Source organism: Adiantum capillus-veneris, chromosome 20 (assembly GCF_014529385.1).
Source record: "Adiantum capillus-veneris isolate H3 chromosome 20, ASM1452938v2, whole genome shotgun sequence".
Classification (NCBI taxonomy): Eukaryota; Viridiplantae; Streptophyta; class Polypodiopsida; order Polypodiales; family Pteridaceae; genus Adiantum; species Adiantum capillus-veneris.
Genome location: NC_140950.1, coordinates 100718004 through 100737367, shown reverse-complemented (window position 1 = coordinate 100737367; position 19364 = coordinate 100718004). Strand labels below are relative to the sequence as shown.

The following is a 19364-nucleotide window of genomic DNA, read 5'->3' as shown; positions in this document are numbered from 1 at the left end:
CTCATGCCGATTGCTTTTCAGAGGGCTTGAAGATCAAACCATTGATCTGATACCTGGAAGCACGCCACTAAATCAACCACCTTATTGTGTGAGCCGAGTACAGAATGAAAAGATTATGAACCCAGTGAAAGACCTCTTGGAAAAGGGTCTTGTCCAGCCTAGTACTTCACCGTATTGCTCTCCAGTGTTGTTGGTTTTGAAGAAAGACGGATCTTGGAGTCTGTGCATCGATTATAGCGCTCTCAACAAAATCACCATCAAGAACAGATTTCCGATTCCTAGGATCGATGATATACTTGACAGGTTACAGGGATCCTCGTGCTTTAGCAAGATTGACTTGAAGAGTGGATATCATCAGATCAGGATAGCGCCAGGAGATGTCTACAAGACAGCTTTTCGGACGACTTTTGGGTTATTTGAGCTTTTGGTGATGCCTTTTGGCTTAACCAATGCTCCTGCGACATTTAACCGGATGATGGAGAGGATTTTTCGAGAGTACAGGCTATTTGTTGGCACTTTCTTTGACGACATCATTGTTTTCTCCAAGAATGAGGCAGAACACAGAGATCATCTGCTTCAAGTCTTTCAGGCATTACGAGATCACACGTTAGTGATTGATGCAAAGAAAAGTGAATTTTTCCTACCATAGATACACTTTTTGGGACACATTGTGTCAGCAAAGCAAGAGTGCAAATGGACCCGGCCAAGATAGAGACTATCCATGATTGGCCCGATTTGAGGAATGTCCATGAAGTTAGAAGCTTCTTGGGACTGTGTTCGTACTACAGGTGGTTCATACGAAAGTTTGCAGAGGTTGCTTCCCGTTTGCATACCTTGACACAGAAAGGAGTACCTTTTTCGTGGGGACCCACAGAGGTGACTGCCTTTCGGACATTGAAAGAGAAATTGACTGCGGGGCCTATTTTGACTGTGCCGGACTTGCAGAAGTCATTTGAAGTACATTGTGATGCTTGTGGTCGTAGTCTGGGTGCGGTCTTGATGCAAGAAGGCCATGTCATAGCTTACGAGAGCCATTTGTTCTCTAGGCCGGAGATGACAGCACAGATCTATGAGAAAGAGCTTTTGGCGGTTATCCATGCTCTTACTCAGTGGCGGCATTACCTACTTGAGCGGATTTTACTGTCTTTACAGACCATCAGAGTTTGCGCTACTTCTTGTCACAGAAGCAGGTGTCGGAAAAGCAGATGCGGTGGGTGAACATCTTGTCACAGTTCCACTTCCAGATTGTCCATGTGCAGGGATAGAAGAATGTGGTGGTAGATGCTTTGTCTCGGAAACCGTTGGTTCTGGCTATTTCTGCGATACATCATAGGAGCTTCGAGGATATGGTTGATCAGTATGCCACAGATACAGATTTTGCAGATATTTTCACACGGATACGGGATGCGGAGACAGTAGTTGGATACTTCCTTCGGGAAGGCTGCTTGATGAAAAAGAGTATGTTGTGCGTTACACAGCCGTTGAGGGAAAAGGTTATGACTGAATGCCATTGTCCACCTTTTACGGGTCACCGCGGCATTGCTACCACCATGAAAGGGGTAGAGAGATACTTCTTTTGGCCATGACCCAAAAAGGATGTGGAAGAGTTGTGCGCAATATGCTGGAAGCTCAAGTTTGACAGGCATAAGGCACAAGGATTGTTACACCCTTTTACCCATACCAACCCGCCCCTGGGAAAGTATTGAAATGGATTTCATTTTTGATCTCCCGAGAACACAGAATGATCACGATGATTTTTCGATTACATGGCATGTCTGAGACGATTATCTCCGACAGAGACCCCAGATTTATGAGTTTGTTTTGGAAGGCAATTTGCGAGAACATTGGCACGCAGTTGCAGTTCTCATCATCGTTCCACTTGCAGACTGACGGGCAATCTGAGATTGCCAATTCAGTGGTTTTAGATTTATTGAAGTCTTGTATCTCGGATCAGAAGACTCAATGGGAAAAGAACTTACCTTTGGTGGAATTTGGCTACAATAACACGATACACTCTTCGACGGGGAAGACGCCATGTGAGATTGTTGAAACTGCTGCGAAGGTTCCATCCTTCCTGAGCACGAAAGATTAGATATTTGAAGCGGATGAATATTTGCGAGATTTGGATACGGCTTTTGCCAAGGTTCGCGAGACTTTGCAAGAGTCTCAAGAACGACAAAAAAAGGCAGCGGATCGCCATCGTCGCGACTTGAAATTGAAGGAGGATGATTGGGTGCTCTTACGTTTTGAGAAGGCACGCCTACGAAAGAAAAAGGGAAAGGAGAGGCTTTTTCCAAAGCTTAGTATGCGATACTACAGACCTTTCCAGATCACTGACAAGATAAATGATGTCTCCTTCCGATTGAAACTGCCAGATACTTGGAGGATTCACAATGCATTGCATGTGAGTCTCTTGAACCTTGTTAAGGGTGATGTGCTTGATGATGGGGAGCTTGATGAGCAACCCTAAGTGGAAGAAAACGAGGAGATCCTTGTTCGTGAACAGATTTTGGCACATAACGATACGAAGAAAGGTAAAGTCCGAAGGCGGTTCTTGGTTTAGTTCAAGAACTTTCCTACATTTGATGCGAAGTGGATGGAGGAGAAGGACCTAGCAGATACTCCTCGGATTGTGAAACTTTACCTCGATGTTTTGGTTTAGCATAGTCTACTCCAAACGGAACCCAGAAACTCAGCTTGGCCGAAGATCTGGTGCAGTGGGATGCACAAGAGGGGAGTTACTCCGCTCCTTTGTCAACAGATGCCTCGATTTTGATACTAAAGTCACTGATGTCTCTTTGAGCTTTAGGGATACTGAGAGCTGACAGTATTCTGCTGGATGACTTTATGAAGTGGAATTCGTGATAATGATACTGGTGATGTCCTGTGATGTCGTGTGATGTGACTGTCGATTTTGTACATGTGCTAGATGTGTGTTCCTAGTACGTAGGTACTAAAAGTCAGTGTCTGCTAAGACGGTTTATGGCTTTTGTTGGTTTTGCAGGCGTAATCGCGATCGATTACAGTGCTTTCAAGAGGGGGGTATGTCACAAAGTGATGACGTGGCGGATAGCAGAAACCCTAAAATTCTTGCAAACCCTAATTTTTGCCAGAAACCCTAATTTTCGGAAATCGCACAGGCTGATTTTTTTTTTTTTTTTTTGAAATGATGAGCGACGCGAATTTTGTTCTTTGTTTTTTTTAAAAAGAAAAGACTCTCTAAGAGAGAGAGAGAACTGATGCTTTTTATTTTAAAAGCTTTTGGGGCTCTGCTTTTGGGCATCCCTTGTAATCTTTAAATTAGTGGTGAGGGCCTCACTTCTCAGAGCATCTGGACGCAGAGTCTGAGAGTGAAACCCTAGCCACTCTCTTGTACTTTGATCTGATTAATATAAAAAGAAATACGGAAAGGGGCGCTAGTCTTTGGGGCCAATATCTCTAGGCACGGAACTCCGCCAGGCCAGTGCAACTTTATTGTGATCTGTGAATTGTTTTGAAGTGGTTATTTGGTGCTGTCGCGGTTGATTCTTGACTTGAGTGTCCAAGTCTATTACAAACTTTATCATGCCAGAATTAGCTATGAAGCTGGGCATCAGAGCTGAAGAGATGGGCTATACTGCAGAGGCAGGATTGGCTTGTCCTGGCCACTCAGAGTGCATTACTCTCATCATTGGAAAGCTGCGTCTGCATATTCAGTCGTATGTGGACACATAAGAGTTCTACATCATGTCGCTGGAAGGATATGATGTCTTGTTGAGGATCCCGTGGATGTTCCGAGTGCATGGAGTCTTGGATGCCTACAACAAAAAGATTACTGTACAACATAGGGGCAAAACTCACATCTTGGATGTAAAGCTAAAAGGAGAGTCAGTCCCTATTGTATCTGCTTCTGCTATCACTTCTGTAATAAAGAATCATCTTTCTGCATACTTGGTTTTTGCATGTGATGTTTCAGATAGTTGTCAGTCAAATTTATCTGTGTTAGATAAAGACAGGTTAGCATTTTTGCAAAATTTTAATGGCTGCTTTTCTGATTCATTACCATCTCAACTACCGCCAGAGAGGCCGAGGATCATGCGATTGATTTGGTGCTTGGTTATAGCCCACCAAATAGGCCACCGTATAGGGTTAGTGAAGCGCAGTGGAAAGAGATTATGAGCCAAGTGGAGGATCTCTTAGAGAAAGGGCTGATTCAACCTAGCTCGTCACCCTATTGCTCTCCAGTGCTCTTAGTACAGAAAAAGGATGGCTCGTGGCGCATGTGTATTGATTACTGTGCGTTGAATAAGAATACCATCAAGAATAGGTCTCCTATTCCAAGGATTGATGATATTCTTGACCGCCTAGAGGGTGCGGCGATTTTCAGCAGGATCGACCTTAAAAGTGGGTACCATCATATTCGAATTAGGCCTGAGGATGTGCATAAGACTACGTTTAGAACGACATTTGTTCTCTACGAGTTCTTAGTGATGCCATTTGGTCTTACGAATGCTCCTGCTACGTTCAATAGGATGATGGATAGGATCTTCTGTCCATATCAGAACTTTGTTGGCACATTCTTTGATGACATGATAATCTACTCGAAGAATGAAGAGGAGCATAGGCATCACTTAGCCATTGTGTTCGAAGAATTGCGTAGGAACAGATTGCTCATCAATGGCAAGAAAAGCGAGTTCTTCTTGGAAGAGATCCACTTTCTCGGACACATTGTGTCAAAAGATGGTGTCCGAATGGATCCTGCGAAGGTAGAAGCAATCAAGACATGGCCAGCTTTAAGGACTATGCACGATGTCCATAGCTTCTTAGGGCTATGTTCTTACTACAAAAGATTCATTCGCAACTTTACAAAGATTGCTTCACTTTTACATGCTTTGCAAAAGAAAGAGGTGACTTTCAGATGGACCCAAAAAGAGATTTCATCTTTTAATCTCTTTAAGGAAAAGATGACTTTAGATCCAGTCATTGTTTTGCCAGATCTCAGGAAGTTATTTGTGGTCCAGTGTGACGCTTGTGGCAGTAGCATTGGTGCAGTGATAATGCAAGATGGCAGGGTAGTAGCCTATGAGAGCAGAATCTTGCAAGGGCCAGAGATGACCATGCAGGTCTATGAAAAAGAGTTACTGGCTGTGATTCATCCGCTCTTAAGTTGGAAACACTACCTGCTAGGTGCTGATTTTGTTGTCCAAACGGATCATTAGACCTTGCGATACTTTCCAACACAGTCAAAACTATCAGGAAAGCATATGCGATGGGCAAACATTCTTTCCATGTTTCACTTCTAGATTGTGCATGTGGAAGGCAAGAAGAATGTTGTGGCTGATGCATTATCAAGAAAGCCACAAATTTCAGCTGTGCCAATTCCTTATCATCATGAGCTCGATGACATGAAGGAACAGTATGCGAGTGACGAAGATTTTGCAAGGATCTTCGAACGATTATAGGAAGGACAACGTCATGAGCACTACCTCCTCAGAGATGGTTTTATGATGATGCATGGCAGACTCTGTGTCACTAGGCCATTGCGACATAAGGTCATGGTAGAGAATCATGTCCCACCGTATGCAGGGCATCGTGGTATAGATGCTACAGTGAAAGCGGTTGAGACATTCTTTCATTGGCCTACCTTGAGGAGAGATGTGGATGCCTTTGTGCGAGCATGCGTGATTTGCCAAAAGGTCAAGTTTGACAGGCAAAAGGCACCAGGGCTGTTACAGCCATTGCAGATTCCAGATAAACCATGGGAAAGCATAGCTATGGATTTTATCTTTGATCTTTCAAGAACACAGACAGGAAATGATGGAATCTGGACCATTATTTGCAGATTCAGCAAGCAAGCTCATTTCATTCCTGTTAGGAAGAAGATAAAACCAGATCAGATGGCATGTCTCTTTATGTACAGTATCTTTAAGTACCATGGTATGCCACAGTCGATTGTCAATGACCGTGACCCACGGATGACAAGTCTATTATGGAGAGGCATATTTGAGAATATGGACACTACACTTAAGTTCTCATCGTCGTTTCATCCATAGACAGATGGGTAGTCAGAAGAGGCAAATTCTACTGTCTTGGATTTGCTTAAGTGCTATGTGTCAGAGCACAAGGCGAAGTGGGAGCAGTATTTGCCATTGGTTGAGTATGCGTACAATAATACAGTGCATTCTTCAACAGTCAAAGCACCTTTTGAAATTGTCGAAGGTCATGTGAAAGTTCCTCCCATTTTGCATACCAAGGAAAAGATCTTTCAGGCAGATCAATATGTGCAGAATATGGATGAAATGTACCTGAAGATAAAGCATGCCCTTGAAAGGACACAGGCAAAGCAAAAGAAAGTTGCTGATTTCCACCGTTGTGAATTGTTGTTTTCACTTGGTGATTGGGTACTGTTGCGGTTTGAGATGGCACGCTTAAAAAGGCGAAAAGGTAAAGAAAGTCTCTTTACAAAGCTCAGTATGCGTTATTATGGGCCTTTTCAAGTAGCAGAGAAGATCAGTGACGTCAGTTATAGGCTGAAATTGCCTGAGAACTGGAAGATTCACAATGCCTTTCACGTGAGTCTACTCAGACCATTTATTGGTGATGTGCTAGAGGATATGCCAGAGCAGCCGTAAGCTGGAGAGCTTGATGAAATTTTGGTCCCAGAACAGATCATAGCACACAAGGAAAGAAAAGTCAAAGGCAAGGTTATAAGGCGATATTTGGTGAAGTTCAAGAACTATCCACCTATGGATGCAAAGTGGATGGAAGAGAGTGAACTGGTAGTCACCAAATGTATTGCAACTTTACCTGGAAGCCTTTGGTTTACCACCTACGCATTCTCCAACTCGAGAAGAGCAAAGGTCAAAAGGAAAGAGACCTGCGCTAGATGGGGGTGATCCAAGAGCTAGCACCTTCTCATGTATCTATGGATTTAGTGCAATAGAAATGTACCCTGCTTGGCAATTGCCCTTGGGGAATAAAAGTTTTGTCCAAAAGTTTATTCAGTGCTATAGAAGTAAGTATGTCTTGTCAGTTTTTAAGAGTACAGCAATTGCTTCTAATGAGTACATGTTGACGCATTTTTAAAATGTTGATTTATTATGCTTGAAAGGATTCGAAGTGTACTAAAAGTTATGGACTCTATTAAAGCCAGTGGCACAGTGTGAAAGCTATCCACTATGTCAATGGAATAGTCTCACAGGTAGACCATACATGAGTTAACAAGTGTTGAATACACAAGAGTGTTAACTATGAGCATGTATGTCTCGTACCATGTTGACCAGGTGTGTACACATGAAAAAGTTGACAGCCATGATACGGTGTCCACGAAGTGCTGTACACACTAATCGATTGATATTCATGCAAACGAGGACGTTCGCGATTTCAAGAGGGGGTTATGTCATGAGTCTGGCAACTAACTTTACTTGTTGATTTTTTTTGGGGGAATTTTATTTGACTTGTTTTAAAGCACCCCTCTGGAAATACCAATGCCCGAGTTGCATGGTGTGAGGCGGACAGTGAGAGTCTCGGCCGGACGGCCAATGAGCACTAAAGTTGGACAAATGGACTAAGGTTAGCCACGATGGGGCTACGAGTGTAAATCACTTGATAGCTGGCCGACATTGCATTTTTCGATGTGGTTCCAGTGGTGATTGATGGTCAGACGACCCGTGTGAGTGCCATGGAAGCATCTCCTAAAATTTAGGGAACTGTTATTTTTGGATCAAAAAAAGTGTTCGCGTCATTAGCTGTGGAATGTCAAGGGGAACATTTTATTACTCTGCCGCGAGGTCAACTGGGCAACCGGTCGGGAGATTTTTAGGCGGCAACCCCGAAACGGGAAAATGCGTGTAATTGTGCCAAGTGGCACATTTCTGTGCACTTTCCTCATGCAAGAGAAGGTAGCGCTGAATTTATAGCTGGGAGGCTCATTTTGGAGCTCTCTGTCACAGGTTAAGAGCTATGGAGTGCTTCCTTTCCCTCTTATGTACAGTACGGTGCCAGGAGTGATGCCCTGCACGCTACGCACTGCCCTCTCTCTCTCCCCTACGAGCAGTTATGTTATGCCCCTCAAGTGGGCTTCTCATTTGACCAATGTACAGTTGTGTGGGTTCATGCACGATTGTCGAGGCAAGAGCCTCTTGCATAGGTACTGGATTAGCTAGTGGCTAATCCCCCGCAGGTACAGGCGAATTCGGAGAGGTTTCATGTGAGAAATCTCGTCCGTTTCAAAGGGCAAGTAGCCCTATAGGTGCGGGACCTGGAGGACTTGCTACGGATGCGACCGGCACGCGAAACGGAGCTCGAAACAGAGAATTACAACCTGCTGTGTAGATTTGCGGGTTTAGGGTTTTGGCCCTAAACGGTCCCTAATACCCCCATGAGGTTCGGGGACGTGAGGGGACCGCAGTAGAGGTGATCTGACGCATTTTCGGGGCAGAAAACAGAGAATTCAGCGTGCTGCAGATTCTCGCCAGGTTTTGCAAAGTGTCCGTATGCGTCGGGAAAGTCATCTATTGCGTGGGGATGCTGACTATGAATCATCCTAGTACAGTTATGTTGCCGAAATCGGGCTAGAATAGACAGATTTCAGCCCGGATTGTGCGGGACAACTTGTAGGAAATCACAGGTTTTATTCTTTCTGTTAAAAAATAAAGAAATACCGAACGGAGCGCCAACCTTTGGGGCCGATGGGTGTTTCCGTCTGCCTCGGAGCATTCTAGCTTCCTGGCCGTGCTTTTGTTTTGAAGTGTAATTCCAGTCTCAGTTACAGGTTCCTTTTTAAGTCATTGCTTTGTGTCGTAAAGTCCAAGTGTTAAAGATCGGGTGAAAGCTAACATCTACCGCCCCACGGGCCGGTTTCAGAAGACATGCAGAAGATGTTGATTGCGAGTATCAGGATTTGTTAGCGGCCTATGACGACAAAGGAAGGTGCCATCCAGATCAACCTATTAGCTATGGAGTCTTGGCATTGTTTGGAGAACCATCTCTCCCATCTGCTTGGAGAATTCCATCATCCCAAAAGAGGCATTGCATCGTCATTGATCTGTACACATCTTTGGCAGCACATTGGGTCCACACCATCTGCATCTTCTTAGCAATTGGTAACCATCAATCCGGAGCCAAAAGGTTCCAATCCGAGGCAACCACTACGGGAGTTTGCAGGCATTGTGAGCCTACATTCGCAGCCACTTCCGCTGTAGAGACGAGGATTTATCTAGAGCTTCCATCAGACGGCAATCCTATCGAAGCCCCACGAGGGGCCTCTATTTTTGAGGAGTTACTTGGCGGTTTCATGAGACATCATACGGAGGACTTGCCATGGTTCGTGGGCATTCCAAAGAACATAGTCATCTTCATCTCCCATTTGGCGTTGCTCTTGCCAATCTTCCCACGTAGGGGCAGCATAGGCTCATTGGTAACCTTCGTGGACATCGGCGTTTGCATATCCAGCCATTCGCTTGATGAGCATCCATCCGGTTTGCACTTTGGTTCACACCATCTGAGTTGGGGCAACAAAGTTTATTGTTTGCCGGTAACCAACAAGGGCATCGTTGATCCAAGAGGCAATCCATTGTTTGCGAGTAGATGCATCATCACCATCCTTGTGTTTTGGACATTTCCACATCACCCAGGGGAGCCTCTCTCTCAAAAGTTCCCGTGGAAGACATCATCGAAGAAAATTCATCCGAGACCATCTTATGGCGTGCATGGAGTTCGGTACCAGTACCTACCTTAAGCAGGAGGGGATGTCACCTACACATGGCTCTATATGCCACGTGGACATGCTTCATCGACTTCCAAAGCTAGTTTTCCCCTTCTTCCGAAATAGGAGTTTCTAGAATCCTAGGAGGATTAGTACCACAATTTCGTGAGCCTGCTTGCAGGACCTGCATGTTTGGACTAGCACTTAAGATTAGGTTTTCGACTTTTGGAACCCTCTTGCATAATGGTTTGTGCACACATTTTGACAGATGTTATTACACTACGGTGGGCATGTGACATGATGAGCATGTAGTTCTAGGTCAGAGGAATCCTACGAGCCATTCCCCGCGTCAATTGGATACCCCCGTGGGCAGATGTGCGACAGTTTCACCCAAATTGAACCCCCTTGACCGCACATTTTAATAAATCATTGTAATGTTTATTTATTGGGTGTGGGGGATGGATTGCCCTACCTAAGCCTAAGAAAAGTCATAAGGCAGTTTTCAGCCCTACAAAGGAACCCAGAGGGCCAGCGTTTTCACTCACTGGCAGATAGCGCTAGCACAATGTCACGTGGACACCTAATCCTATGTGTACATGGACAAGCTGTTCCTACTGCTAGGGTTTAGGTAGTCTAGGAAGTGTTCTGGCACCTTTGTGAGCCTGTGCGCAGGCCGTGCATTTTCTGGCACTTAGTGTAGCTGCATACCCTCTGATTGCACAACCATGACCATTAGCATGATTACCCAGTACCCAACATGTGCATAATCCACCGCATGAGCACTCATATTTAATAGCATGTGAACCACCTTTTATAACTCAATAAGTGACTTTTGCACTTGTTAATAATAAACCAAATTGTGGGCTGAAGGGGAAACTGATCGACCCAGCTTGGGAAAGCTATATAGGCAGACCCTTGGCGCATGGAGAAGGCAGGAGAGCAGAAGAGAGCACAGGCATTAGATGCAATAGGCACTCTAGCATTTTCCTCCGCAGTAGACAAAGCATCAGCAAGTTGACGTTTTTGGAAACTCTGTCAATCAGCTTTTTCAGGCTATTGCGAGTCCACTGCACCACTGTTTCCAGCTGTCCATCACCAGCGTTTCCAGCAGTCTACCAGCGTTTTCAGCAGACCATCACCAGCGTTTTCAGCAGGACATCATCAGCATTTTCAGCAGGTCCTTAGCAGCGTTTTCACCTGCAGATTTCAGCCGGAAGGTTTCGCGACCAGCTGTACCGGATCAGCCAGTCAGTTGCAGATTCTGGTCGGAACAGCCAGCATTTTATTCCCTTGCAGTTTTCAGCCATAGCATCGTCATCGACACCGTCGTCATCACCGTCGTCGCCATCATCGTCGGCATAGCCTTCATTTAGCATCATTGCATTCAGAAGCATTGTACGAGTCTTTTGTGAAATCCAAAGTAAATACCTCTCTAGCCATAGAAAGAGGGGCCCTTGGAGGGAGGTTTGGAAATCCATCTGGTGTCGTATCTTCTCCCTCTCCCCTTAGCACTCTCATTCAATTGCACTCTCAGTGTTCATTCACTTTGTTTGATGATTGCACATTCACTCTCTCTCTAGCACGGAAGGCTCTCCCTTCCGCTAAGTAAAAAGGAACCTTGAGCACTTACTGTTCACTCATTCTGAGCCGTACACAATCATTCACTTCCGCTACACATTACACACAAGGGGCAGCCAGCAGCCAACGTTTTCTGCCCAAATCAGCCTAGCGTTTTCTGCAATAGCTCCCAGCCCTAGCGTTTTGGCGGTGGCGTCGTCAGATCAGCCCTAACGCTAGCAGCAGCAGCAGATCAGCTCAATGTTTTCAGTTTTCAGCCCGTTTCATCGCTTAGACTCAGCTCAGAACTGGGTTCCCGTGTTTCACGTTGCGGTCCGGTACTTCGGCAACCCATCGAGCCTCCTCTCGGCCATTCCCTCGCGCGCATCGAGTGCTCCATTGCTGGCCATCATCGGCTTTGTCGAGATCTGCGTTTTCAGCCATTCATTCCTCTCACATCTGGAGCGCAAAATTTTCTGAATTTTCAAGTTTCCAAATTTCCTATTTCTGTTGACTGGCTGGCTGGGTTTTGAGATTTTCTGATTTCTGCTTACTTCTTGGTCTGTCGGAGCAGTGATTGGGAACCTGTGCGAGCAATGGCGGGTAGAGGAGGGACCTGCGTGACGTGTAGAACCAAGGGGAACAAGGTCGGGAGGTGGGCCAGTGTGAGCAGGACGTCAGCCTGCGAACCCTATTGCCAAGCTTGCGCGTCACAAACTCTAAAACAGGTCGTCGCGAACCCTAATTTTGTAACTGCGTGTCGCAAAACCTATCAAACAGCAGCACGAACCCTAAATACCCCAGAACTGCCTGCGTGGTGCTGCAGCTTGTGCGTGAGAACTTGTTGGCGCTGTTGCGTCCCCTGCCTGCGCATGAGAACCCCTGTAGGCACTGCGTCCCCTACACCCTTGACACGCCGTCCAGGCTGAGAGAGAGAGAGAGAGAGAGAGAGAGAGAGAGAGAGAGAGTGTTTGAATTATCGTCCAGGAGGTCAAATATGACCTATGGGACCGAAAGCAAAACAATACAACGGCTCCTTCGAGTTGATAGTGGGATACATATCAGTTAAGGACCGAGGGTCCATCAGGGAATGAGAGAGAGGGAACGAACCTAGGAGGGATTAGGTGGGGAGGGAGCCGGTTTGGGAGTTCGAAATTCTTGAATGATGGCTTTACCGTCTTGATAGACCGCCCATTTACCTTCTTTACGAGCATCGTGTACCTTGTTGAGCTCGCTTGTTTTGGCCTTGAGTTGATTCATGGTCAATTCTTCGGCGATCCAAAGCTTTCTTCCTTGAGGAGGCGGGATTGGCGGAGTAGCTTTGTTCGCTCCTCTTTGTCCTTGAATGTGAGGATACAGTGCTTGGGTGGAACACGCTTGTGTGTGTCGTTTATCCAAGAGATGGTTTTGGGCTCGATGTGAACAGGTTGAAGAATGTCGTTGAGCTTGGTGATTGGGCCTTCTAGTGTGTCCTCGTCAGTGCACCATGGTGTGTGGAGCCCCCCGATTCTGGCCTTGAGGCGAAGAGATTCTTGCATCCGGCGTTCTTTTAAGGCCACGTGTATCTTGGTGTCGATCTTCTGATGTGTTGTCTCATGAACTTCCTTCTGGACCGCCTTGACTCTCTCCGTGAGGGAGGTTTCGACTTCGTGTGTTTTTGCAAGCAAAGCTTGACTCTTGTACTTCCTGCGTATCCTCGAGCGTGTGTAAATGTTGCTTGAGTGTTTCATTCTCTCTGATGAGCTCTTGAATCTGAGCCTCTAGGGCTGTAATCCTTGCATCCTGGCGGGCAAGGGGGTGCTTCCTTGGTGCAACCGCCATTGCAAGGAAGCTCTTGTGTGTGGGGGTTGGGGTACCAAGGGAAGACATTGTCTCTGTAATATTATTCACACAGCTCAAAACTTCACTGGAAGTAGTTGTAACTTGTAGGGGGTATGAGAACTGGCGGGGCTAGTTGCCTCCAACCACTTGGGAACTTCACCAAGTGCAGTTGCACTTTGTAAGTGGGAACGAAAGCTAGTGGGGAAGCTTCACCCTCGACCTTCAGAGAGAGAGAGAGAGAGAGAGAGAGAGATGTTGTATTGAACGTCTTCAACAGGCAAATATGACCTATGGGGCCAAACTGATACAATCCTTGTGGATCTAATCCAATGTCTGGGTACATAAATAAAATGAAGTAAAGTGAAAGACGAAACTAAAAGATCAAAATTATCAGACTGAAATCATCATCCATGCCTGAGGATGCCCAACATCGGGCGTTGTCCGAGAAAGTATTGCATCGATCGCTGAAGAGCTTCGTCAATGTCCGCCTCTGTAAGTAGTCGTACTGGGCGTCTTCCATGTCGTGCTAGAATAGTCGTGATTCTTTGATGGGGCCTCCATCAATGTCGTGGTCTCCCTTGTAGACGCGGGTATCTAGCTCTCCCGACCTCTATGGCTTTGTCCCCTAATATACGAATGTCTCCCATTGCCTGGTCTCCTCAAGAGACTCTCCTTGTGTTTGCGCAGCTCTAGCAAAAACAACGTGAGACATCTCTGATGCTGATATCTCATGACTCTAGCCAACGCTCCAAAGCCCTCTCTGAATAGACAGTGAAAGTCGCCTCGTATCTCATAGTATACCGGACGATGACAAATGTGATGTAACTCTGTCTCTGGCTCTATATGACACACTGGCATATCCTAGCTCTTGCTGGTACTCCTATTTGTGCCAGTCTCAATCACTAGTTGATGTGATGATGTGCGCATCTGACCAATAGCACATCGTATCTCATAGGATAAATGAGTGTCCATATGTCACAAACTGTTGACGTGTCAAGTCACTAAAGAACGGAGCCAACCTTCAGATCACGGCCGAGGGGCCTAAACCCTAAGAAGCAAAAGCAATAGAAGAAGAAGAAGCGGAAGAAGTTCCCATTAGCTTATGGGACCCCGTCCGATGGGGCCCAAGTGACATAAAGGCATTAAAATAAAGTTGGACCCAACATACACACACAAGCTTATTTGCGTGGAGCCTGATGACGTGGCAAGCCAATACAGAATTCCGGATTTTGCAATGACTTGTTGACGTGGCAGCCTGTACAGATTTCCGTGTTTCATGCTAACTTGCTGACATGGCAGCCTGTATGGATTTTCGTTAGCTGATTTTCAGTGCCAACTCTTGGGCCAATTGCTTTTGAGTTTCAAGCTTTTCATGTAACCTGCTATTCAAGGCCAAGGGCCTTTAAATAAGCGCAGAGGGCTCAGTCTCTGACATGCTTCAGTTTGAAGGTGCAGGGATTGGAGTACTGGCATTGTACTGAGTTCAAGTAATATAAAGAAATATAGAAAGGGCCGCCAAGGTTTGGGGCCAATACTCTCTGGGTGGAACGACGCAGGTTGCGGTTTGGGGGGCGTTTGGTTGTAAAAGGCCTCTATAACTCCCAGCCCAGACCTTTTTAGATAATGCGAGAGGAGTGATGTAAGGTGCAATGGAATGAATGTTGAACTTTGCTCAAGATGAGTGCTCCGAACTGTGCTCAAGGGTTCCTTTTACTTACGGAAGGGAGAGCCTTCCATTCCTTTAGTGAGAGAGTGCAATGGACACAAACAAAGTGAATGGACACTGTGAATGGAAGTGCTGAGCCTGAGAGATAGAGAGAGAAGAATACGATAGCAGAATGTTGTCAAACCCTCCTCCGAAGGCCCCACTCTCTATGGCGAGAGTGGTCTACTTATGATTGCACAAATTTCTACAATGCTTGGACTTGCCGATGATGTCGACGATGACGAGATGGGGTGAAATCTGAAAATGCTAATGGCTGAAATCTGCAAATTTTTATCTGTTGAATTCTGACTCTATGTCGATGACGATGTCGATGACGACGGAACGACAACGACGCGCTGAAAACGCAGATGCTGAAATCTGCATTTTCCGGGCTGAATCTGCAAACTGCGCTGGATCTGACCGTGCGGCGAGGAACTGTTGCGAGAAGGTGAGATTTGCGAGGTTCGTGTCACAAGACGGGCACCACGTGCCAATAGAAAAGAACAGACTGAACAGACTTTTAACACTTCAATAACAACTGAACTGAAAGAGAGAGAATACATGCGACACGGAGTGGCGGAATTCCACCCCAGAGAGTATTGGCCCCAAACCTTGGGCTGGCGTCTACAACACCTCAAACCAACATGAAGAAAAGAGGATGAAGAGAATAGCTCTCCAAAGATACTGTGGGCTGATCCTCGCTCACAAATTTTGATAGCCTCACTCACACTCAACCTCGACTAGCCAAAAACAAACCAATAAACGTCGACGAAATACAGATTTCCAAGAAGGAGATTTGGTCTTGTTATATGTAGCACCTCATCGCTACAAAACTGTGAAATCGGTCTTTCCAAAGTTGCACCCTCGCTTCTATGGACCTTTCAAAATAATCAAGAAGTATTCAGTTGTCAGTTACAAGTTGGAGCTTCCACTCTTATGGGGAAAACTTCATCCAACCTTCCACATTTCTTGGCTCAAACAGTACACATACAAGGAGATTCGCCAATTCCCGACTTATCTTCTTATGTGCCAGAAATTGAGGATGAACACATATTCTTGTTCCAGAAAAGATTCTTGATGTTCGACAAAAAGAGACAAGACGAAAGATCACAACAGAATCTCTTGTTAAGTGGATGGATCTTGATGAGTCAGATTCAACTTGGCAGACGGATGAAGACATACAGCAGTACCCTAACCTTCTTCAAGAGTTCTTTGACAAGCGGATGACTTTCATTTGAACACGGGGTTTTAATTTAAATGGGAGGGAATGTCACGATTGTGACTTGCTACACTCTTATTGATTTATTACAGATGCAGATGCGAAGTGTGACCAACCTGGGAGGACTCCTGTTCTCGAACGGTCACAACCCTTCGCCCAAAAGTCATACCTCTTCACCAATTGCCACACTCCTTCGATGACCAGTCATGTCCCTTCGACCAATGGTTGCGGCTCTTCATCGAAAGGATGTGTCCATTCGTCTAAAGACATGTCTATTCGCCTAAAGGATGTGTCTTTTTGTGAAGGGTCATACCTTTTCATATGTAACTCTTCGTCTCCTATATAAGGAGCCCTTGTATCACACTTTCAATCAATCACACACGGAGTCTTTTGAGTCTTGTTTCTGAGTTCAGTTCAAGTTTCTTAAGTCTTCATCATGAGTTTAAGTACTTAATTAAGGATTAGTACCTAGAATCCTTACACAGAGGGATCAGTCTTTGGCATGCTTCAGTGTGAAGGTGCAGGGATTGGAGTACCAACATTGTACTGAGTTCAAGTAATATAAAGAAATACCGAAAGGGGCGCTAAGGTTTGGGGCCAATACTCTCTGTTCGTTGATTTTCGCAACTTAGTAAGTTTATTTTCAATGTTTCTTATTTTAAAATGTTCAAGAAATTATTAGTAAATTTAATAAAAGTGGGGAGATTAAAAAAGTCCTTAGCTTAGTAACACACTAATTTGTTGCTTAGAACTGTAGAGCTTTAGTATTTTTACTCATACTTGACAAGTGCTAGCCTTGATCTTGGCTGAGTATGCCCATTAGCTCCGAAGTGTGATAGAAACTCAATTCATTGGTGTTATGTAGTACGTTCTGATCACAAACTCACTCTGTACAAACCTGCATCTACTCTTGGGCATTGATGATGTGAGGAGGGATGTCATAGCTGTTGGCTAAAGGTGATAGTTTTATTCTCCGTGTTTGGACAAGCAGCGAAGTTAAAGGCGCATATTGTTAAGTTTTCAACTTTGTACTTGTTTGGTTATGTTTTACCTCTTCTAGGTAGGTACAAAGTAGTTTTTCTTTTCAGTCTTAAGTCCTTGTAATGTCTTATCCTTGTTTGTTTAAAGTTGAGTATTTGTTTCCAAGTTTCAGTCAAGTAAGCTTCTTCAACTTGAAAAGGCTTATATAAGCCTTTTCCAAAAGCATTTTCAAGTGAATACTGGTTTGTACGAGAAAGAGATCCTTCTATTAGTTAATGAAACTGCCCATAGAGCTACAACCTCCTCTACTAGAGAGGGCTACAACAATCATAAGGGGAGACTCTCCCAATGAACAAACAGCATATGTACAATGAGGCTAAATCAGGGGATGGGGGGAGGGAAAAGCCACACAGGTGGACGATAGTGCCATCTGAGCACACCCTGGACCATGGTGAAGAAAGGCCCAGGGCACTAGAGTCGAAGGAATGCCTCTCTACGCTCCCACATGCGGTCGGAGCTACCCTGGAGTCTCTCGAACTGTCCCCTGAGAGTATGGATCAACTCTAGCCAAAAATCTCGAACTGTTTCTACTGGTAGTACAAGGCGAGCCTCAAAGATGCTGAAGCAGCGGGCCCGCCAGATAACCTAGAGTGTCGTGCCACAGACGAGCTCCCAACACTCCTCTCTCTCACTGCACTACTCCTGTGGAGTAAGCTTTGTAGCAGGCTGGAGTGTAGGTCGACCCCCCTGTATTACTAACATCTTGGTGGTGGAGGATAGCTCAAACTGTAGTGCTGGGCTTGTGGGAGTGGACCAAGCAGCTGCCCCCCAAGTGTACTGCCAAGCTGTGGAAAGAGCTGGCATCAGCCGAAGGACACGAAGCCAAACCTGTTGTGCCATAGGGCAGTCCCAAAGACAGTGACGCTGACTCTCCAAAGGATGGTCACAAGCTGCACAAGCTGCCGAGAGGCCACTATGTACAAGCCAACTCCTCACTACTGTAGCTCTGTGTGCAACTAGCCACTGGAACAAAGTGACTCGCCGGGGCTGTCTAACATCTCACAACCTCGCCCATTGTGAGACCCTCCTCTTGCCAATGAGGTGCTGCAGCAGGGTGAGCCTCTCTCCGTGCTACCAGTAAATTCGGGAGACCTGTATACTCCACACTCTGTCTGATCCAACCCCCTCTCAGCAGCACCATCTTCGAGAGGGAGTGTGTGTCTTGAACAGGAACCCGCACAGTAGGTAAACCTACGGCCTTGGCCACAACTGAAGCTGCAGTGGAGACTCCAGATTTGTCCGAACATGGAACCGATCTTAGGGAGAAGAGGGAGGTACTCTCGCCTCAGGCCTGGGAAATAGTCCGAGATCGGCAAGTCGGCCTCTTCCTCAAGCACATCTGTAGTAGGGTCAAAACCATGATGCCATCGTCTGAAGTAAGATTGATCTGCTCGAATGCCGAGCGGGCTCATCGAAATCACCTTGGCCGTCATCTTTGGAGACTTGAACTCTATCTGGTAGTACCCTCTCCCGAGGATCTGGATATCGGTGATTTTGCCCACATCGGAGAGAAGGCGGGCCTGAAGTAGATCCTGAACCTCGCCCCGACTGGGCCGAGTGCCTATGATCTTGCAGATAACCGAAGTGGCTTGCAAGCGTTCCACTTCGGCTATCAAGCTCGCTTGCTCTTTTGGCGAGAGAGCAAGTCATAGGACCGGCTCCGCGGTGTCGGGCGAGGGGGCTGCTGTAGAGTCCTTCTGAGGTGGAGCAGAATCCGCCATTCTGTGTCTGCTGCTGAATCGAGAAGGGCGATGGTAACGATTAAACCACAGTAGGCTGAAAAATTGCCTAACTGCGAGCTGAGAGTGTGACGCGAAGGCGGATAAGGTTAAGAATGTGACGCGAAGGCACGAGGTAGGGGTGGGAGAGCGCAAGGCTGAGGCTGGGGGAGCGCGGGGCTGAGGCGGGCTGGCTTCGCGCTGGGAGCAGCTGGGCGCAAGGCAGGCAGCGGGCAGAGCAAACAGCGCGCAGCACGAGGGAGGAAGGGGGGCGGGGGCGTTAGCGCAGCGAGTACTGGTTTGTTTGTATGTATGCTTGTTAAGTAACAATTAAATGATTTAGCTTTTTCTTTATCTGTTTTGTCGTGTCTCTTGCTTTTGTATTTTTGTGAATGTTTAAGCCTCTTGAGACCTTATGAAGGTATATATCTTTTTGAATGTTTTGAATGTTTAAGCCTCTATTTCTGAAAACAATTGAGAACCTCCATTGCAATCCAGGGTGGCAGTTCTCATCCAGTGCTGCCCATGGACATTTGGAACCTTCTTGATGAGTTTGCTGGATCCAGGTAAATAGTTGTGTAAGAGGTTTAAAAGACTATTCATTTACTAGGCCATCAA

General features: G+C 46.0%; 1 protein-coding gene across 1 annotated transcript in view; it reads left to right on the top strand.

Annotated features, from left to right (window-relative positions):
• LOC147432994 (uncharacterized) overlaps positions 1–19364 on the top strand; it is a 100630-nt gene that overhangs the window by 80303 nt on the left and 963 nt on the right. Inside the window, exon 2 of the mRNA XM_086492745.1 lies at positions 19245–19312. Within this exon, the coding sequence (XP_086348871.1) occupies positions 19245–19312 (68 nt within the window). The remainder of the gene's footprint in view (positions 1–19244; positions 19313–19364) is intronic.